Below are 24132 nucleotides of genomic sequence, written 5' to 3'. Positions count from 1 at the left end.
TTAGTCCAAATCAAATTTTTTTGCTATAGTTTAGATCGGTCTAACTCTATACAGTGCTCAAAACGCTGTAAATCATGTTTATGTAGTGAACAAATTCTTACATACAATTACAATGCATAAGGTGGGATTTGTTGAAAAACAAGAAAACATGGGAAGTACATCATCATCAACATCATCATCTTATTTAAAAATAACTAAAGTTATACTGATGCTGAAAATTATTTTTTAATCCCACCTTCCTCTCAAGGATTCCAACCAATCGTAAATATCACTGAATTATTTAAACCAATCAAAACACAGTTTTTTAAAGCTAATTAACATAAAAAATAAAATAAAAAACAGAGTGCTTCTAAAAACAGCCAATTTATAAATATAATGTGACTCTTCTATCTACAAGAAAGAAAAAGAAAAATTGTAAGGCCAGTACAAGAAGACATTTAATTCAATAAAAAGTTCAAATTAGATCAGGTTTTTGTTCTTATATTTGTTGTATATTAATCTTTTGATGATCGTCATTATCTTACTGTATGATATTTTTACATAAAAAAAATTTAAACATATATTAAAACATATTTAAAACCTAAATTTGCCACACCTGGAATGGGAAAATAAAGTGACGTTGATTTACATCATGTTTTGTAGTAAAAAACAGTCACAGCGTATCTCTCGGTTATTGCAGACTTATTTGCCTGATTCCACAGCTTTAAGTTCTCTTCTGTTTTGACTTTTGCTGTAATTTTTGCTTTGTTGCTGCAGCACCTCAGTTTACCCCTTGGTTATGCCTCTAGTGTGTATAACGCCCTAGGCAGAATCCCTTTCAGTGAACGGCAAAACTTTGCATTATGACATGAAACATGTTATGAAAGTTAACAAACATAAGTGTTATACCTGCCTATTTACCGCATACTATTATAAAGAGATAACAGCTACATACCTTTATCTTTTTTTCTCATTAAAATTTTTTCCCAAAGAGTGACCCTAATGGCTTTGACCGTTTTTCTTTTTTTAACAAGCATCAGAACATTACACACTCCCAAGAGTCAAGACTAAACCATTTCCTTTCTGGGGTGTCTTAACTGGTTATATATTATTCTAAATTATATAGAATAATAGTATGGTATATATTCATAACACTATGAATGCATTTCGTAGTAGATTTTTACATAAAGATTACATAAAGCTGTATAAAGTTAGATGTGTGGTTTTTTCCTGCTCCCTCGCAATGACCTGAGGTGATGACCACAAGCTTGGGATTTAAGCACAGAACCCTGTAGTTAACATAGATGATTTTCTATAGCGGAAAAAGTGGAAATATAAAGAGAACACAGGACTGTCCTCCACCTCCATGGTTTATTATTCTCACCTTTTAGTTACATAGTACCAGTAAGAATGGAAAATTATTTTTACTCCTGTTAATTGGTCGCTAACTGTTGCTCGTCAGGCCTGCCAGTCTCACCATCATAACAACACTCCCTCTCATGTGATATTGCTTAATCATAATGCCATTATTGCAATTAATTCTACCAACCTTTATTAACCTTTATTATTTAAATAATAATAATTATGCTCCTTCAAACTTTCTCTCTCTTTCTCTCTCTCTCTCTCTCTCTCTGTGATGTTTCAAATTAAGTCTAAGATAATGACCGTGTGTGTGTGTGTGTGTGTGTGGTCATTAGGCTTGAATCACACTCATACAATTCACCTTGTGTAATTAAACGCTGCTATAAATACAGACTAAAATACACAGCATGATCTGATATGATGTCATTAATTAAAAGAAAGCACTAACGAGTTGCCAGCACTGAGGTCACACCAGGTTGACATCTCGCCTAATTATGCATGAAATTTATATCTCCAGTAATATATTTACCTCAACTCATATATCACCCACATGGCTGGCTGAAGCAGAAAACGTCTCAGAGCACCACGTGCCTGATTAATACTGTGGCTGAATTTTAATCATATTCACGCGTACATTATACTTCCCTTGTGCACAGTAATGGTAGGATTTACACATGGTCAAAGTGACAGAGATGAGTCACTGAATGCACATGCCAAAGACAGGTACTACTGCATGTTAATATTTTAAATGGTGTGTGTGTTACCTGTAAGGACCTCTGGCGTGGCAGAGTGAGGAACAGTGGCAGCGTCCTGAGGGATCGAGCTCATGTCTGGTTCCGGAGTGCTGCTGGGAGGAGAGATGGCCAGAGGAGTCATCGCCAACCGGGACTTCAGCTACACACACAAATACATATACACACACAACACATCATTATGATCACTATATATAAAAAGTTGACTAAAAAAAAACAAAAAAATTTTGGGCAAGTTCTTGTCCTGGTTGTCTAACTAAATATTTAGTTGGAAATGAATATACATATTATATATACTGTATATTCTTCTTGTACAGTTTTTTGTATTCAGGTCAAATAATATTTATGAAAAAGGATTAAGCAGAGGGATAATGCTTCAACACCTCAATCCACGATCACTTTGTATACAAAGCACATTGCGATTATAATACAGCTTAGAAATTCTCAAAATCAGGGTTTCTGAACTCTTTTACAAACTTATGTGACCATAGATATATATTAAGTTGTTCGAACCTTATACCCAGCATATCTGTACTACGATGATCAAAAACTATTGCTGCCATAACTATATAGAAAATATTTAGAATTAAAACATAAATATGTTTTGAATTGCATCTAAACCAACACTATTGCAGATATTAAATTGCATATTTACACAGATACAAAAAACAAACGCAGGATGACGTATCCACTGGGACGAAACTGTAGCAGGTGGACTTATAGCATTTTGCTAGATCATCCAAAACTGATATACTGTACACTGAAATAACCCCAACGATTTTGTAAAAAAACAAAGTGTGCATTTTTTTTTTGGCTTGTGCCTCAAAGAAAGCTCACTCAAAATATTTTATAACAACATGGTTCTATTGAAAAATAAAAAAATTAAAAAATATATTCTTAAAGTTGCCAACTGTCATGATCCTCCACTTTAAACATTTGTGTTGACATTGTGTTGATTATGAGATGCTTGGATCACGTCCTCTTCCATGCTATGCTGTGTCTGACCTGTGCTCTGTTCAAGATATACCCTGTCCTGCCCGAGCCATAAGGTGTCCCAGCTAGGCCATGTAGTATCCCTGCTTAGCTGTGCATTCTGGTGCCGGGGACACTCCACACCCCCCACTGGCTGGCTTTGAGAACAGTATGCTCAGCTTCAGGGACACATTGCTGTTACCACCACCTGGCTTCAGGGGCACCTTGTAGTCACCTGCACCTTGTTTAATTGATTTAGTTGGTTCCCTTGTCCCGCGTCTGTTCTGTCTATTATGTTTGGTTAGAATATGGAATCTGTATGGTATTTAAGCGATGAAACATGACATGGTGGCAAACTAATCAGCAATATATCGGTTCTCACGTATTAAGAATGTAACACAGTGTTTAGATTCTTCTGTTGCTGACATGCCTGCGCGCAAACACACACACACACCTACACAACACAGAGGTCTGTACCTCTTCTTTCCTTTCTTTTGACTCAAAAAAGATCTGCAGCAAGAGTATGAGGCTTGCAGACACATAGCTAAAAATAACTCTCACTACAGCAGCAGACTGCAGATACATCAGTCACTGTGAAACTACACACACACACACACACACACACATCTCCCTTTCTTTCAATCTGGAGTGGGAATCACAAATGTGTCTGGATATTACCATAAAACAGGAAAATGGGTCACAAATATACATTATGACCCACATAAAAAACTGACTCACATGCTTACAAATGAATTATAGCTACTCAGCACACACACACACACACACACACTGATATACACTGATGCTGACCTTGAATCCAGGCTTCCTCCCTCTCTTCTTAGGCACTTTGATGGGAGGGAGGGATTCTGGGTAACGACTCTGATACTCCGGATGCCTTTTGAGCGGTGGACGTCCCCTCTTGCGACCCGGAACCTTTCCAGATGGGGGTGGAAGAAAGGAGGGGCTTATTGCCCCAGGTGACTGCATGTCTCCACCCCCTGTCTGTCCAGATGCAGTAGGAATACTCATCAGACCTGGAACCAAGTGAGAAAGAGAGAGAGAGAGGGAGAGATTCAGAGAGGAGGGGACACGTGGACACAAGCACACAAGTCAAGCAATATCCATCATGTTAACGAGCCAGCAAGGACAACAGATGACGTTCATGAGGCAGATAATGACGTGTAGGTAAGGAAATAAAAATAAAGGCTATACGCTGTAAGAGCGAGATAAACAAAATAGATGTTGAACATGATAACAACATGGTGTACTGTTACAGGAAAATAATCAACAACACTGTGGTGTACCCTAGCCTAACACGAAGAACTACCTTATTTGTCTACATGTCATTTTTTTTTTACCTTTACAGCTGTTTCACAATATAGCAGCTATAACACTTAATCCATGACCCTTCTCCTTTTTCTCTCTTCAAGTGAATAACCTTAAATAATGCTATTTCTAAGAAACCAAAGGGTTCAAATGTAACCACAAAGATGATGATGGTGCAGTCGCTGGCACTGAAGAATCCTTCCAGCCTATGAAAAATTCCACATATTACTATAAAAACTGTATTAGATAAAAAGGAGCATTTATATAAATCTTGAAGTTGGCACTAGTGTCAGCACTGTGGTGCTCAACCTTCTGACCAATCAGAATCGAGAATTTAGAAGTGTTGAGGTAAAGGCTCTCACCACAAACAACATAAAGACAGGAACTAAAGTTATTAGCCCTGGACTCTGCCTTTATGTAGAAAATAATGTATTCAATGATGTATCATGATTTTTGTGTGTGCCGCCAATTCATGTATCGCCACACAAAATCGTGAACTAGGTATCGTGATGATATCGCATCAGGTGATCGCTGGTCATTCCAATCACAACTGTTATGCGCCTTAAAATTTCATCACTGCATCTGATAACTACTGAACCTAATCTATGTCTTCAAACAGGAAGAACATTAGCAATGTTCATTACATCACAACAGTGCTCATATGAGAATATATATATTAAAGTATCTGGGAGGAAATGTAACGTGAGGACATATGAGGACAGTTGAGTCTCGTCAGGTTATTAAAAAATATATAATAATAGTACAAAAATGTAATCATGCTGCAAAAACTGTGCAGTTTGTTAAAGAAATGACCGATGACCCAGATTCTAAAGGAAGCCCTAAACCACAGTCTCTTAACAGTCAGCTCACTGCTTGGTAGGAATGCAGATACACAGCAATGTCTTAACCACCTAAAACCTAAGAATAACAGCGTGACCAATAACACTGTAACCTGTAGCACCATTAATTAACACTGGCACCTTAACACCTTAAAAACAAAACACTAAGTCGAGTCAAAGAAGGGAACAAAACAGTCATGAGGATTCTTTATCTTGCTCCCTGTATACCTTCTGTTCAGCATATTATACACCTGACACTGCTAGTTTGCCAGTACTGTGGTGAAAGTAGAAATACTACGTAGTCTAGAAGCCACATGAAGCATCTCTCTCTCTCTCTCTCTCTCTCCCTCTCTCTTATCCCCTCCCCCACCCCTCGATTTTTTCCACCCCTCCCCCTCCAGCTGCGGTGTCTGGCCTTCTCCGAATCCCTGATGGACGGCTTCCCTCTTCTCCTGCTCCTCTCTCTCTCTCTCTCTTTCCCTCTCTCTCCATCACTCTCAACTAGGTGCTCTTCATACAGGAAACTCAAAAAGTGCCAAGAATATAAAGGAAGTAAAACTGCTGCTTTTTTCACTTTATAAACAAATAAGAAATGTTTTCCTGTGTGCACATTTAGGTTCCTGCAGGCGAGTTGATGGACCACAACATACTCGCATGCACATTTCAGTTTACTTACTAAAAATGGTGGTTTCTAGTGTTTTTGAAGTATAGACTACTTTAGAGCATATAATCAGGACAGCATGCCTTATTTTTTTTCTATAATAGAAATAATAATAATCATAATCATAATAATAATAATAAATACTGCTGTTTCGGTAGGAAGATTAATTTTAATAAAGTGTTTTTTAAAAACGCTCTCGTTTTAACATATAAAAATATACCAGTTTTATTCTTACAAATAAAGAAAGAAAATCTATTATTTTGGAAATATTACACATAATAGTGTCAAATTCCATTCCTCCTAAAAAAAAAAAGCACTAATAATACTAATAATACCAATAATGATGATGTGTATTACCAAATGTCCAAGCCGTTTAATAAATAAACTGTAAATATATCATGCGTTGGATGAAAAGTCTACATGGAACTCAATTTATCCCAAAAGAAAAAAATAAATAAATACATCCTATGCATGCTCAGCATTAAAGAAGAGTGCCTTAAACTGCTGAAATGACGTCCATAAGACAGGATGCGATCAGAGAGAAGTTTGAGAACACCTGTGCGGCTTGTCTACTTTACCTGTCCTCGGTTTGTCCCACTCCATCTCACTGGTTCTTATTAATATATTATTATTTCTGTAATCCCGATGCAGGTTGAATAATCCACAGTTTTCGTTCAGATGCGAGAGAGAGAGAGAGAGAGAGAGAGAGAGCAGCGTGACGCGTCTTCCTTCCTTCCTCCTCTCTAAAAAAAAATAAAATGATATTTTTAGATGCACATACCAGGCCGACGGCGTTAAATCGCAGTCCTATCCACAAAAACACAAACACGTCGTTCCGTCGCTCTTTCGCCTCCGCGTCCCTCGTCGAGCGGCCTCGGTAAAGTGCGCGCTCCCGACCGCTCAGGTTCCGACGATACCGCTGGCTTAGGCGCTGCTGCCGCTGCGCGCTCCCGCGCACCGAGCTCCCGAAATCGCTCCTCGTGTCTTTGGTGCGCGCTCCCGTTCGAAGAGCTCCCGAAATCGCTCCTCGTGATTCTCAGGCGCGCTCATGTCTAGCGAAATCGCTGCTCGTGATTCTGGTGCGCGCTCCCGACTCCGCCGCCGCCGCCGCCGCCGCCACGCGCTACAAACTACTCTTCCTTTTTTGGTCGTCATGGCAACTAGGCTCCTAACATCCTTCCACTGCTGCGAAGCCAGACTCTACAACATCCAATGCGCAAACCAATCTCCAAATATAAAGCAAAAACACAAACCTATGGGAATAAACAGTGAACAGAAGATGTTTAGGTTTAAGCTTGTTTTTATTGGAGTCTAAACTGGAGACTGGAATTATCTGATGGAAGCATCCAGAATTTCTTGGAAGTGTGCAAACCTGGTATAGACTCCAGGGATGCTTTATTTCATTGACACTGAAATCTGACAGAAATTATGGATGGATAGGAATAAACCGATTAATTGAATAAAATATAGACATCAATGTGTAGCTCTGCGGATTTCTATAATTACTTATTAATGGTCTCCAGTCGAGCGTTCTCAATAATCTTATTAATTAAGCACTAATTTCTCATTTCCACATTGCAGAGCTTTGATAGAATAATCCTCATTTATGTACTTTTACATTTTTGGCGAACGCCATTATCCATTTATCTTCTTGTGCTTCTGAGCAGTTTAGGTTTACAGGCCCAACAGTGGCATCTTGGTGGTGCTGAAGTATGAATCTATGACCCTCTCCAACACATTAACCACTGATCTATATATATACACACACACACACACACACACGCACACACACAACACAGCCAAAACTATATGAACACCTAACCATCACAATTGGAGTAAGAAAGTTGGAAACATATAATTCTATAGAATATCTTTGTTTGCTGTAGCTGTAGCTGTTTCACTCTAACTGTTCCAGGATGTTGATGCCCTTATGCACAAAGTCAGCTCCATGAAGACATGGTGTGTCAAGATTGGAGTGGAAGAGCCCTGACTGAACTCAACCCCACAGAATAGCTTTGGGACAAAATATAACAGGAGCTTCCTCGACATCTCGGCATCAGGACCTGACCTCATTAACGTTCTTGTAGCTGAACTGAATGAACACAAATCTCCACAGCCATGCACCAAAATGTAGATGTTATAACAGCAAAAAAAAAGGACTAAGCAGTAAAAGGTTAGAAACGTGAACACAAGCTAAAACCTGAATAAACTGCCCTTAAGTCATTCTGAACTATTCCCCAGATTAATTACACACACTGGAGAACAGCTGCCTGTAAATACCAACATGGCAGCATGTCCAATAAGGCGTATTTGCTTTAGTAAGCTCGGGCACTAAAACCTCGCCTGTTCCCCGTCAAGCAGATTTTTTAAATCCTCAGTTATTAAAGCAGATGCTCATTAATAAATTGATGGCCAAAATTCACAATTCACAATGCCCAAGAATGTTTTCATAATAATGCTTTAAATAACAAAGGGTCATTTACTATACAGAGAGAGAGAGAGAGAGAGAGTAAAAGACCAGCTGTCCTTGGCATGGTAAAGTCATGGTAATTAGCAGCATTCCAAATTTGTCTTCCTAAAGAAAATATTTTCACTGAATAAATTAGCAAGCTGTTGAGCTCTCCAAAGAAAAAAAATACTGAAATGTAGGCTACTATAAGGACAGATGAATGTGAATCCTGCCTTCTTCTTAATTTATTTGAAATTTAAGTGAAGTTACATAATGAGTGTGAAACAGTACGGTAAAACGATGTATCGTTGGAACTAAATTGCATTTTCCTAACTGGTGTAGACCAAAGCATTCCAAGCAACACAGATCATCACAACTACCAGCCTGTAGATCAGTGTCTAACAATCCAGCCATTCAAACCAACATTTAAGGACGTGAAAGATAATATGCAAGTTTAAGAAACTATGATAACTCATTCATCTTCAGTAAACACTGGATTCTGGTTGCAGGGATTTTGACACAGCTAAGCCATCTACCAGCATGTTTTTAGGCAAAACCAGAGAACGGAAGACACCACATGGGCATGAGTAAAAAGTTACTTTTAATTCTGCATGTTTGTATATTAAGAGTTGTACAATTCAGACTTTTCCTCTGCTTGAGCTGTTGTACTTACTTTTATATTGAAACCTTTAAAGGCCACTGTCAATTTTTAAAGATTTTAAGAATGACTGATGGTTTTTAATTTACTTCCAATAAATGTATTTCTACTGTTTGAGACTGGAAAAAAAGAACAGAAAATAAAATACATAACTGAAAAGGGTAGTGATTATATGTATGCTTGTCTGTCCACCTTGTGGTTAAATAATGTATATGTTAATATTAATAAAATTATATTAATGTATATATAATGTCTAATAAGTCTCAGAAAGTCTGTCTATATTATCATTGACATATATTGTTATGCGCTAAAGGTCAATATTGTTCAGTGCTCAGCAGTTGTTCTGCCTATTATATACGTCTTCTATTTCTTTTTAGAAAAAAAAGAAAAACAAAGGATTTTGAGGATAAAATGTAATATTTTGAAAATAGTGTTAATATTTCAAGATTAAAAAAGTGATTATTTAAAAAACATTTAGAAAATCTTAGAAAACATTTAAAAAAATAAGGTTGTAGTGCATAAAGAACAAAGTCATAACATTTAGAGAAAATAAACAGAAAATAATAATACATTTTTAGAAACGTAATAATTATTTATTATTTTCTTTGGGTACATTTTTAAAAAATTGGGGGGAGTATCCCTCTCTCTTACCATTCTGTACTCAAATTTCACAGGACTTTTCATATTTGTTGGATGTTAATATAGAGTTAACTCTACGTCATGTTATTCTTGAATGATTTCTGGAACCTCACCTTGTCCATCAAACAAAGAAGTATACTATTAGCTGCTATTACAACAGCAAAAAAAAACTGTTCGTCAACCACTGGAATCATCCTTACACAATAGACAGACGAACATGGGCTGTGTACTTGTTGGACATTATATCAATGGAACTCTCAACTACTCGTTTACATGGATCTAGCAAAAAAAACTGCAAGTTTTTGGCATGCTGCTTTTAATGTGTCAGCTTTTCTAAAGTCATCATAAAATTTTTGTTAAAATTTTTGGGTTGGGCTAGGTTGGGTTGTGGGGTGGCCTCTAGATCAACAAAGCTGTTTTTTGTTTGTTTGTTTGTTTGTTTGTTTTGTATTGTTGTTTCTATTTGATCTACAAAAATTAATAAACAGTTGTTAAAAAAAGAGAAAAGTAATAATTATTTAGAATATGTTTAACAATAAAGTCATAATGTTGTTTAGACAGTGTTTCAAGAATAAAAATTCAATTCAAATAAAATGTTGATGTGAAATTTAAAAAATGGCTTTATTCATAAAATGTTACTTTATTATTTAAATATTATGACTATTTTCTAAGTGCTACAACTTTTTTGCTGTAAATCTAACTCTAAATATTACAAAATAATGTAAAAGTTGTGACAAAGGGACTAACTATATGAAAGCTCATTCTGAGGCTATGCCTGTCCACTGTCCCTGTAAAATACTGTAAGCAAATTAAAATACAATAAAGTAGGTAGGTATAAGGTATTTTGACCAGTTCAGCTCAAAGCCATATTATTTAAGAAATAAATTCACAACATTTAAAGAATATAATTGTAATATTTTGTGGGGGAAGTTGAAATATTTTGAGTATAATGTCATAATATTTTGAGTCACAACATTTTGAATTTAATGTGTAAGGAATAAAGTCATACCACTAAGAATAAAGTAATGATTTAAAATAATTTGATGTAGCATGTAGAAAATAGTGTAAAGTTGAAATATTTAAAGTATAAAGTTGTACCATTTTGTACAGTAAAATTTAAAGTCAATGTTTAAAGAATTAAGTTGTAATAGACTGTATACTATTTCGAAAATACAGTCATGATTTACAATAAAACATAAATAATATTAAGATAAACAATAATAATAATAATAATAATAATAATAAATTTGGGGCATTTAGAAAAGAAAGTAATATGAGTAATAGTAAGAATAACATTTTAAGAAAATTTTAAAAAATAACAAATTCAGGATTAATATACTGTAGCTAAATTAATCCCAGAAAGAAATTACGATATTACTTGGAAAAAGTCATAATATGTAGAAAATGAAGTCATAATTTTTATAGAATAGAATTTTTTTTAAAGCTGTAACATTTCATGTATTCATTTTTTAAAATTCACATCAAGACATTTTTCTTGAAATATTACAAACACGCTTTTTCCACAACATCATGACTTTATTCTCTTAATCCTTTTATGGTTTTTTAAATCAACCTTAAAACTAGTGCTGCACAATTAATAAAAATGCATACCAAAATGCATACAGGTAATGCATACATAGTCAGGAATTCATGTAGAGTTTGTCAAGAATTTAAATATTTGTTTTATTTAAAAAAAATAGTTTTGAGGTGATATTATTAGAAAATAGGTAGGTAATATTAGAAAACATCCTCTTTATGGGTTTATTTGTACTGTAATTTGCTGTAAGCCTTGATAAATGTTTAAACACAAGATGGATATTTAATAGTTACACATTGCAATTGTTGCAATGTGTGTCAAAATAATCGCAATGTCATTTTTTTTTTCTTCATGAAATTGTATAGCTCTACATAAAACTGTGTGGATTTTGAATCTGCCCAGGTATCAGATCTGTCTAATCTGCTATTTTTGGAGTGATTATTTTAAAGCATTTTGGTTTTTAGCATTTTTTTGTATTTACTATAACATTCATGTTTTATGTTTCATATTTGATACAGTTTTATCTGGAACTGTGATGGCCAGACATATAGTCAGTTTCACACTTTACAACATGGCCTGTCTATCAGTGAAAGGATTAAACATGCACGCTGATGTGTGTGTGTGTGTGTGTGTGTGTGTGTGAGAGAGAGAGAGAGAGAGTGGGGGGTGGAGTTCAATAAATTAAACTTTCCCTTTTTTCCACATTACCACAAGCACTGTTACACACAGATGGCCCTGTTTCTCAAACAGAGCATATAATCACACATAAACACCCACATTCCACACAAACACTGTCTCTCACACGCAGACCTGACCCTGACCTCCCGCAGGGACCCTTACATTTGACAAACAACTTCCAGGTCAACTGAAGGGCAGGCCTAAAATAAATACAGAGAGAGGGAAACACGAGAGAATGTGTGTGTATGTGTGTGTGTGTGTGTGTGTGTGTGTGTGTGTGAGAAAGAGAGAGAGGTGAGTTCAAGTTCAATGTCCAGAGATATTACACAAAGTGAAATTACAATACACACTACACTGGGTACTAATAGACTCCATATTATAGGCAGAACCACACACACACACACACACACACACACACACACACACACACACACACACCCCAATACAAACATAGCAAAGGAAAAGGAAATCTAATAGGTCATCAGCAAGATCGATAACCCTCCCACAAAAGGTTGCCATGGCAACAGACATTGCTAACTACCACATAAAATAATAATAATAATAGAGGGGAAAGAAAAGAACACGTGTTATAGTTCTGGAAAAGCTTTAACCAAACTCACATCTACTCCAGTGCTTTGTTTTGCTTTCATGTAAAATCACTTTCCTCAGACTAGCATAAGGTGTGCTAATTTACGCCCAGTCGCTTTACTAGAGCAATGTAATAGAGATCAATTTACCTCCTCTTTTGCCTCCCACAATCTGTAAGTCAGTTAGTCATGTTGGCATACAGGCTCCTATACATTAACCTTTCATATTATTTAATCAGTAACTAGTAGTAAGTAATTAGTGACTAGTCTGCACCTGTATTATCATTTACTTCTAAGTTCACTCCATACATGTCTGTCCCGAAATTTGATTAAACATGTCAAACTTTTCTGGTTAAAAAAATAATTTAAGTAAATTGAATGTGGTTTGTGTCCTCATGCTATTAGTATGAATGAAAGCTAAGCAAAAAAAAATAAAAATAGTAGCATACAAAATGAAAAGAATGCTAAAGGTTTAGATGCTAAACTAAAGTGATCGGATGCTAAACTTAAGAAATCAGATGCTAAATTAAAGAATGTAAATGCTAAGTTAAAGAAAATAAAGCTCTGTCTAATTTTCCCTTCTTCAGTAACATGAGTTTGAGAAATAAGAGCCAATCATTTGCAGAGTTAATTAAACACATAGCAGCAACTCAAACCCATTAACTCTACTGGTGGAGATGAGCTGCTTAGACCTGAGAGAGAAAGAAAAAGAGAGAGAGAGAGAGAGAGAGAGAGACAGGACGATAGACAGGCAGACAGAGAGACAGGACGATAGACAGACAGAGAGAGAGACAGGACGATAGACAGACAGGCAGAAAGTGACAAACAAATTTATTTATTTATTTGTTTGTTTGTTTGTTTGTTTATTTTTCTTAGTGAAACCATAGGTGCAGTTCCAAAGTATGTAATTTAAGCACTAAGACTAAACGTGTAAAAATCCAGCGCATTTCTGCTAAAACAAATGCGGTATGAGCTTCTTATACGGTCTATAAGAAGCACGTAAACAAGCAAACAAACAAACAAAAAGCAAACCCTCTTACAGACAAAATTAAAGCACAAACTAAAATGTGATTGCTAGCCCTAAAACCTTACATTCATCACTGAGATCTGGTAATGCTGTCATATAAAAGGCCCTCATCATACACACACACACACACACACACACAACTTCTTACAAAATAACAAATCATAAGAAGCGGTATCTTTTGGCAAACCCTCCAGCCGACACCTACAGTCAGAAGCAGGGTCCCGGCAGGGGGACGAGAAAATATTCTAATACATGCATCATGCAAGAAGTTATTTACTATGCCACCAAGTTGCCATGGCAACAGGGCAGAAAAAAATCTGATACTGCAATAAAAACCATGTGACAAAGCAAAGGGGGGGAAGCAATGTATGAAGACACGAGTAGGTGCTTCAAGGTGAGGTGGATTTTATCCTTACACATTCAGTTGCTTCTAAGGGACTAAGGTGGAAAAGTGGGGAACTATCTCTCTCTCTCTCTCACACACACACACACACACACACACACACACACACACACACACACACATATACACACGCACTCCATCTGTGATCTCGGAGACAAAGATCATTAGGAAACACACACGCTAAACGTCACCCTTTCAAAGCTCACTAACCCCCTAAATCCTGAGTCTGTGTTTAATGAAGGGAACGTTTCTTGTTCTGTTCTTTCTCTCCGTTCATTCCGCTGTCTCGATTTATCTAATCTATACATATCTTTAGGGTTTCTCTTTAAGCTTTGACATTCCATTCTTTTTAAAATTATTTTCATCACTGAATCCAGGGCAAGCATACTATTTGACAGATATTACTGCGCAATCAACAATACCTTTTCTGCTGATGCATCATGAATGTAATATCATCTAAAGTGTAAAATCTTTGAAGCTCTTAGTATTTAAAGGGAGAATAAACAGCAATAAAGTAATAGGTCCGGGTTTAAGGCAAAAGTTTGACAGATTATCAAAAAATTTAATTTTGGGCTCATTATTTTACTGTTTTTTATTTTTTATGATAACTATAAATGGTTATAATAATTATAAATATTTATATTAATCAATTATAATAATTCGGCTTTTGTAGAGCTTTTCATTCATTCGTTTCCTTTTTAAAAATTTTCTTTTTTTACATTATTTATAAACATTTTTATTTTTAATTTCTATTATTTATTCTTGGTTTTATATCATTTATTATTAGTTTATTATACATGTTTCTATTCATTTAAATATAGATATTAAGTTTTAAAGGTTAATAATTATAAAATCTAAGGCAAACTTGTTTCGTGAATATTATTTACAATAATATAACAAAAAATATTTTAATGGTTCATGAACCAGCTTAGTCTAGAACTGCTGTTGAAAAAGTCATACATAAGCTGCAGGAAAAAATGTACAGAGACAATAAGTAATAATGCCATTCTTACTTTCTGAACAATTAGGCAGTGTCCTATCCCACAAGCCCCGCCCACTCGGCACGGTTTCTGCGTTCAGATCGACCAGCTGCCAGAGGCTCCTCCCCCTGTCTGTACGGCGATCGAGTCGAAGGCGGAGCCTGACACTCTGCACACGCAGGACGCTCGGTATCCAGGAGCCGGTGGAATCCTCCAGATCCCTGCCACGCAATCTCATTCCCTCGGCAACACACACTCCAGCCCTAACATTACACTGAGGGAGATAAAACACACACAAACACGATACATTTAGGGAATACCTCTTTTCACACCTTCGACATTATGTTTTTTATTTCAATTTTGTAACACAACAAATCAGAACTTTTTGTGTGTTTTGATGTGTAAATAAAAAATAAAAAAAATTCACCAAAACCTAATAATTTAGACCTACGAGGGGGTGTTCAAGTCAAAACAGGACTTTTCATTGTGCACAATAACAGAAAAGAACTGGAAAAAAAACTCCCGTTATTTCTCTATATGATCCCCTTTTACACTTATGCATATTTCACTATTGCCTGGATTCCTCGTTCACGAGTGAAACGCTGGGCTCCCAGGAATTCCTGATGATTGTGTGTTTGATGATTGAGTTCCTGCAGACAGATACAAATATTTTACTGCACAAAGACTCTCATCACCATCTTGTGATTGAAGTCTTCTGTATATGTCAATCGGTTTTACGCCTTCATTCACAAGACATTTCATTAAAAGTCCTGGTTTGATTTTAACGCTTCTCAAACTAATTCCTGCGTTTAACTACAGTATGTAGTTATAATAATAATAATATAGCTGTTTCAGGATATCAGTGACCTGAGATTTATTATTGATTCAGGTGAGAGCACTGAGTAAGATTTTTTGTGTTCACAGAATTTAGACCCCTCAAATAACCACTCTGCAACAATTGGTGCTCAGAAAAGCATCTTAGAAATGATACCACTTCATCATGCTAGAAGGAATACAGATTAAGCAATCTCATTAACACATGTGCTTTTAAAAGAAATTTGTATTTGACAGCCGTAGAATCACACGTTGCAATGCAACAGATGAAGGACATTAGTTTGAAACAAGCTAATAAATAAAATATGTACAGTATTTATGCCAATGTGCTGCTGGATGCTTGGTTCTAACTGCTAAAGAAGGTTACTGGTTCCAGCTAATAGGCAAATTACATAATTATATCATATCAATGTTCTAGAAACAAGCAATTCATTGGAGAAAAAAAAATAATAAACCAAGACCGTATCTACATGAACACAGGTATTTTTGCAAGCTCTGCTTCAGGCTTCCATCCAGAAGATATTCCGAAACTTTGTTTTCAATGTTGACATGTGAATATTGCGGCCTAGTTATATCGCGCGCCTGCTGGTTTGGAAAGCATGTTTTTGCAACAGCTTTTTTTTTTTTTTGATGGAGGAAAATCCATTTTAAAAAATCCATGTGCAATATGAGATTTATGTAGCATTTCCTGAACTGTGTCAGGACATAGTGACTGAAGTACAGTATAGCACTGCAAAGGTCTAAGCACTTTTGTTTCTCTGGAACAATGTTAACTTTCACATCACAAGAGGAAGGACATTGTACATGCTGTATTAAAAGTGCATTATATATATATATATAACATAATTAAATTTAACTGTAAATGAATATGTCAAATTTTAGTCAATAAAAATGTCACTGTTGGCACTGTAGTAAAGAAAGAATAAAACAAGTCAAGATGTGCCATTATTGAAAAGTAATTAGTGTTGGGGTTTTAACAAAATCACACTACAAAAATCATTATCTTGCATTTATTCCTTATATAACCTCTAAATAAATGTATGCACACAATATGTACAGAGTATACTGTATATATTCATACTGTAAATTATTCTGTTTTTGAATAAATGTATGCATACAGTATGTATAGTTTATACTGTACTTACTGTATGCATACATTTATTTAAAAACAGAATATGTAATTATTCATCTTTAAACTTAAGATTAAATCCTTTAAAGCTTCAAAGCTTTTGCATCGTCTCCAAGTCTCCTTCATCTTCTCACCTTTTAATTAAGGTTTCTTAAACAGAATAATTTCTCTCATTTTCTCCCGCGAAACAAAAGCCTCAATCAAACGCACATGCCTGACTCTGACAGAACAAAGTTTTCAAACGGAATGAATAACGGACTCAAAAATTGCATGTAAATTAGGAAATCATGTTGCACAAAGTAGCTATTGTAGAACGAGGTCTAAACAGTTTGGCCCCGTCAGTCGGAGCTAATTTTTCTGTGGATTAAATAAATGAACAAAGTTCTTCATTTTGAGGCTTTGCCCTCTTTCAACCTCTTTCTATTCAACTGAAAGTCTTTATTGATTGGTTCTCGGCTAAGAGCCAGACCTGTAGTCAAGAGCCATATATTTACCTAATTCTAGGAATAAAAGTCTTTCTGAAATAACAATGAATACATTTTAACATACATATTATATATAAACTTCTAAGTTATATAAGTTGGATATAGAAGCTTATGAGATTTTTATGAGAACACTTTAGTTATCGGGGGTAAAAAATCATGCACAGTATATAAGGTCGTGCTTTTTTAATTATTATTCTAATAGACATAAAAAAATATATTTAAAAATACCATATATCTGTCAGCACCTGACATGCTGAAAGACTGAAAAGTCATAAAAATCTAATAAAGACATGCACACAGAGATCTCAGTTAATGAAAAGGTCCGGGCTTGGCTCCGGAGCACAGTCACAAGGTTTTGATTATGTTCTCCTACAAGTACAAAACGACCACAAAAAGGGCAGATATAATATTAGAGAGCTTGGGTAAAATAATTGACACAGATGAAAATTTATCTGAGCATTGTGGAAAAGAACTGGCATTGTGGAAAAACATGAGCCCATGTCCATGAGTGAATTTGAGAAAGTTGAGAAAGAAGCGCAAACCCTACTCCTGATCTTTCAACAACATTACATTTACATTTTATGCATTACTGTTTATTACTCTATATTATATATATATATATATATATATATATATATATATATATATATATATATATATATATATTATATCAGTTATATCAGTGTGCTTTTGTGCTTTCTCAGCTCCTATTACACCTGATTTACACAATTAGCTAATATATGCTAAAATATGCAAGGTAGTGATCCTCCAGGAATAACGTTAAGAACCAATAAGTTACATGACATATCTACTATTACTGCATATAAGCATGTATTGTTACTAATAATGTCATTAAAACTTTCAGAACAATTTCATCTCACTCATTGCCATTGTTTTTAATATGGAATTATCGTAATTTGTGATCTTGTCAATTTAGTTGAAGGATACATTTTTATAGACTTTCAGCCCTTTAGATTTACTTGATAGCACTAAGATTAATAGAAAAGTGTCCTAAATCACTCTTACATGCTCGGAAACTTACTCCCTGCTACCTTGGAGACTCTTTCCAAAACATATTCTTGCACAAACCTTCATCCTATTAACGATTATATGTTTTCATAGATGTTGTTCCAGAATATCTACAATATTAGTACCCTGTGCAAGTTCTCACTCTAGGAGCAAAAACGTATTAAATCACTGATGGCAAAAAGTGAACCACAGACTATTTAATGCCTTCCTGGTTTAACATCATTCTCGTAGGAAGTACTAAGTCTATCTCTTTAGATAGAAGTAAAAGGGAATTGTGAATATAAAAAAAAAAATCTGTGGAATTTTTAATTTATTAACACATAGAACAATGGTTCATTTGTGTAACACAATATATATTTTTTTAAATCCACAAAACAGTAAAAGGAAAAAAAAAATGCTGCAGGCTGTATTGTGCTTTTATTATACAACCATGTCTTCTGGAATTGTTTCTGCAAAGGCCACTTTAGCACTGTATTAACACTCATGCATATTTGATTATATTTATGCCGCATTTCGGCTTGTAGGCAGAGTGGGGTGTCGGCCCTCCCTCAAGAACCACTTCACGGGCAATTGAGAGAATCAAAGGCAGTGACATTTTTTTTTAAACGCAGGCATTCAAATCGAGAGCAGTTCAGCACCCACTTGCACCAGACACAGAAATGCACACACACTGGTGAATACATGCATACATACTCACAGAAACGTTTCAGAAAGGAAGAAAAGGAAGATGAATAAGCAGGAACAAATGCATAAGAAATATTATATGTGTGTGTTTGTGTGTGTGTTTCACTATTGTGGCACAGTGAATCACTGCTAAATTAAGCCTGGCAACCTCCATGGTGGGAATCTTTTATGCATTAGTATTTGCATATATTATTACCCGTAGTCGAGGTACAAGGTATAGTATTATAAACTATAAATTTTATTTTAAGACTCAGTGGTGGTCCACAGTTCTGAAAAGAGAGAAGAGCAGCTACATTCCAAAACCCACATTTAAAACCATCACAGAAGCACTTTTAGCAAGAAAACACATCTGATATTATGTCATCTTAAACATCATTTTTCTCCTCAGTAATTTCTTCTAAGTCGTTTTAAATCTCAATGCCTCTGAACCTTCAATTTTGTGCTTGATCTATTATTACTGCTAGTTTATGTAAGTGTGAGCTCTGAAGCTAGAAAGCTAACTAGCTTCTAACACAAATCCCTCTTTAACACCTAAACAAGAGCACTACTTGATATGTGGAACAAGGGATTCTATATCCTACATAGCACACTAGCTTGACATTTTACACTATTTGGGATTATTCTAAAGTGAACTAACTGGAGACATTAAGAGTAACTTATTATATCCCTATGGTTTATATTCATCACCTCAATAGTGCCTTACCCCTGACTGTACAGTATATTTTTTCTAAGAAAATACCAGCGAAAAATTTATGTAGTAACTGTTAAACTACATTTGAAGTTTTATTAAATGTCCATAAAAAAATAGTAACACTGGAAAGATTGGAAAAAACAACCATTTTAAATTTCCTTCAGTTCCAATTAGTTTAAAATGATTAAAATATTATCACCTAGCTTGTACATTGGAACTGCATTATGCCTAATGTGTGTACAAAGTAATTGTTGTTTGCTTACATTTTGTGATCCTTCAGTCTTAACAATTAGGAAGAAAAAATCCTACATGGAGAACACAATGCAAATCAGATTACACCAAACTGAGCAGAATTGAAGGCTTTGAGTGGTTAGGACTAATTAATAATGAATAATTCTCAAAAAGCTTGAAATATTGAAGAAGAAGAAGAAGAAGAAGAAGAAGAAGAAAGCCCACTCTAAGTGCTGGAGCACACATCTGACTAGTCGCTAGCTCCGTCATTAAGTAATGTGTGAGTCTTTCAATCTACCTGCAACCTCATACAAGGACATTTGTTTTCATGCCTTGCATCTTAACACTGGACAAAACAGACTGAGCACCAAAAAGTCCAGCAGAACTGAAGCCAAGAGGATTGTGATCAAATCAAACCTTTTAGTAGGTGCATTAAATTAACAAGCTTGAGTCGTTAGACTGCTGAAAAGATGTACCCAACTGAATGGATCGTGAAGTAAAAAGATGTGGCTAGGTATGGAAATGTTTTGGCTAGATTGAATAAAATGACCTGATTTGACTTCCGAACTAAGCACCGGCAAAGGCAGGTCAATGAGAGGTCAAATGAAACCAACTTAACTTTTAAAGCATGAGATGTCTTATGTACTCAGGGTGACATTAACAAGGACATAATTAAAGACTTAACACTGTATCATTAAACTGGGTTGCCAGGTTTTGTGTACATACACATCTCACAAAGGCCATGCAAAAGCCCTTATACTGGCAACCAAAAAAGGGCACACTGAAAAAAGCTAAAGATGGATTTTCTTCTTAGTGTAAGAAAACAACATCACTTTGGTGCAAATGTATTTTTAAAATATAAACATCATCCCCTCTATGTAAATCACTCTTTTTTCATCTTGAACACTAGCATTTTTAAACCGTAGAACAGAAATGTTTTTGTGCATAGATGGACGAACACACTGTCTGAACTTGCCTTTGTTTGTGGAAAATTATTTAATTTGATTCTTATTACTTGCTATAAAAACAAGTATCCGCTGAGTATAATATCCATAGTTGATGTATAAACTGCAACCATGGCAACAAAACCTGTCATCTTCTCCTCCCTCGTGCTTCGTAAAATCCTAACAGAAGTGATGCCAGGAACACATGCTAGCTCACTACTCACTGGTCAGGTAAAGGAGGTAATTACTATTTAAATTAAACATAAGTTGATCAAAGCTTAAAGTTTTACACTTACTGAACAGCCAGCCCATATGGATGATGTCTGCCTCTGACTCCCTAACTTACTGTAAGCGACCTTGAACTTTGAATGTCATCACATCTTTCAAGCAAAATCACATACTCATCATAAATGATGATGTAAATATTTTTATATGTGTTCATCACCCTGACACTCTTAGCATTTACACACTTAACCATCCCGCTGCTTTACCATATGTATACACCGTTTCCAGGTTGAGGAAAAGTACAGGATTCTCTCTCAGGCCTGAAGGTCAACAGGAGTAAATGATGTCGCCCTCTTTTATACCAAAAGTGTTTAAGCTAACCATATTTTTTTCTGGATTGGTGAAAGCTTATTTTTCCAACCTTGTAAACTCCTACACATATCAGACCCTCATCTCTAGTGGCCTGTTTGATCCAATAATAAAGACTGTGTGTGTGTGTGTGTGTGTGTGTGTGTGTGTGTGTGTGTCTCCCTATTCAGGCTGGCAAGCTGCCTCAGGGTCTCATCACACACACCACTGCACAGTGCATTTAAGTGTGCAGTGTGTGTGTGTGTGTGTGTGTGTGTGTGTGTTAAAGAAGCCAAAAAAAGAACACTAAAAGCTGATGCCTCACTAATGTACTTCAGGATTGAACGTCACAAGCTAAGCTGCTCTAAAAAGACATAACCATGTTTAATCATTAGCTCCTTGATGATAAGCTCATGCCACTGCACAAAATCAAACTCACTGGCTGACCACATGAACATGCAAATACTATATGATGTCCAGGGGAGCAGGATGAAAAGTAAGGTGGTGTGGTGTTTAATAGCAGCTCTGTGCACAGGCTTAACATGCATGCTGAGATTTGTTGACAAGGCAAATGCGCAGGTGGGGCACATCATCCCAGGGGAACACACACACACACACACACACACACCTATCTCTGTGCGAAAATAACAATCCCTGCTAAAAAAAAAAAAAAACTTTATTATTTATTATTATATATACAAAAAGATTGGAAAGACTGGCACATCTAAGTGCAACTCGGAGTTCAAGCTACACCTCGGTGCACGAGCGTGCGCACCATCGTGACGCGTTATAACGCCGCTCTGTAAAAACACTGCATTCGTTGTGAACCATAAACATCCTAGATGTCGAATGGAATCCAGAGTCGCAGCTGCGCTCTGGAACTTGACGCGTGCTTGCGGTTCTCGTACCCACCTTGGATCGCATTAACACACACGCGCGCGCACATTCTCTCCGTCTAGCAATGCAAAAAAAAAAAAAAACGTGCAAAAACATACACACTGTACCTCGGCGTCTATGGGTGTCCCGGTTGTTCGTTGGTCCTCATGGGTCTTAGCGCGCGCACACCGACTCGCCTCGCCCCCCGGAAGCCGCGAGCTCGGTTCGATTTTGCGGATCCGCGCGCGCCGCTAATGCGGATGAAGCGTTTTTTCGGTTGCGGAGAAAAGAGGAAAGGAGAGGAGAGGAGAGGAGAGGGAGCCGGCGGATTACAGACCGAGAGCGAGCTCGATGTTTAACAGCACCTCCGGTTATTTCATTATTTATCCGTTTATGTATCTTTCATTAAATAAATTGTGTTAATATTTCCAAAAAGTAGGCCTTGTGCAAAGTGCGTCAAAAAAATGCGCCAGGTCAGGATGTCCGATTACAGGAAGGAAGAAAAAAAAAAAAACATCTGCATCATTTCCCCATCATCAACATGATCATTAGAGTGACGGCTGAAGTACCGACCTGCAGCTGGAAGAGCTCTCCGTGTCTCCGTGGCGGTGTGTAACGGCTGAAACCATTCCCAGTGCGCCCAGTGCGCCTTTGGGGCTTTTTTTCGTCATTCACTGGCACTTATGTAACACCCCGCTGTATAAATGTTTTATTTACAATCCGACCTGACTTTAAAATCCCCCCCCCCCTTTACCCCCACCCCAACACACACACACACACACACATCAGGAAGGTTCTGTGAGTGGGCCTACCTCATATGCGCTTCACATCCAGGATTAAAAAACACGCCTGTCTGTCTTTAATAAAGGACTTAAAACGAAACTGGAACAAAATGTACAGCATTTTTTGTAATAAAAAGAAAAAAAAAATTCAATTATTTCTGCATTAGATAATTTGGAAATCTTTTTAAACATCCGCTGAAACATCAGCAAGTATTTCCCTAAAACGACCCGAGCAAGTTCTGAGGTAAAATGCTCGCCATTTAGTGTCGTACTGAATGTTTTTTTTTTTTCAATAAGGTCTAATTCTTAAACAAATAAATAAATGAAATGATCAGTGTGAATTTTTAACGCGGAAAACAGACAGAAGGTTGGAGAAACGACGCCAAGACACAGAATCCTCTGCTGAGCAAATAAAAGTGCATTTAATAAATCCGAATTCTGTTTAATAAACTCTGATCATGTAAACTACACCAGCCTGGTTATAACCAAATGTACGGGGATTGATGACTGGAGGAAAACCCGACATTTGCGCAATGTCCTTTTATTAAAAAAAACACTCTGATGTATATGTGCTTTATTTTTTTTAACATTCAGTAAAATTCCATTTAATATCTGTTAATAAGACGCGTTTTCACAGTAAAGTGTAAATGAATTAAAATGCGGATTATTCAATATCTCATTTAAAGCGGTTTAACTTGTAAATGGATTCTTGAGGCTTTGCACTGGATTTTTTTTTTTAGAATTATGCAACTCAGTGATGAGCCCTTTAAAAAATGTTTAATCCAATGAACCCAAAAATAAATTCGTGCGTTTGGGAACGCAGTCCTAATTCTTTTGTACCAGAAAAACAGTAGGCGTGTCTGTGATTAGTCAAAAAAATTAGTCATTTTAAAAATTATTTTATTTGAAATGACTTAAATACAAATAATATATATTTTCCATTTTGTACAATGAGTATTTTTGTAAACAAAAGTGGCAGACATACTGGTTTTCTGGACACTACACCTGTGTTTACGGCTTGTTTT

At 36.1% G+C, this 24132-nt stretch overlaps 1 protein-coding gene across 7 annotated transcripts in view; it reads right to left on the bottom strand.

Annotated features, from left to right (window-relative positions):
* scml4 (Scm polycomb group protein like 4) overlaps nucleotides 1–23007 on the bottom strand; it is a 33366-nt gene extending 10359 nt beyond the window's left edge. For 2 of the 7 annotated variants that reach the window (XM_053514213.1, XM_053514234.1), the window contains exons 1-5: nucleotides 22899–23007; nucleotides 14883–15123; nucleotides 6470–6634; nucleotides 3876–4099; nucleotides 2106–2235 (exon numbers count right to left, since the gene is read on the bottom strand). In XM_053514213.1, the coding sequence (XP_053370188.1) occupies nucleotides 2106–2235; nucleotides 3876–4099; nucleotides 6470–6634; nucleotides 14883–15087 (724 nt within the window). In that variant the 5' untranslated portion in view covers nucleotides 15088–15123; nucleotides 22899–23007. Of the gene's footprint in view, nucleotides 1–2105; nucleotides 2236–3875; nucleotides 4100–6469; nucleotides 6635–6672; nucleotides 6922–14882; nucleotides 15124–22453 lie in introns of those variants that run through there. The other 5 variants (XM_053514240.1, XM_053514244.1, XM_053514223.1 and 2 more) reach the window with 4 other exon arrangements.
* Between the last annotated feature and the right edge of the window lie 1125 nt (nucleotides 23008–24132).

This window comes from Clarias gariepinus, chromosome 2 (genome assembly GCF_024256425.1).
Source record: "Clarias gariepinus isolate MV-2021 ecotype Netherlands chromosome 2, CGAR_prim_01v2, whole genome shotgun sequence".
NCBI lineage: Eukaryota > Metazoa > Chordata > Actinopteri > Siluriformes > Clariidae > Clarias > Clarias gariepinus.
The sequence above is the reverse complement of the archived record's forward strand: the minus strand, read 5'-3'. Positions and strand labels throughout refer to the sequence as shown.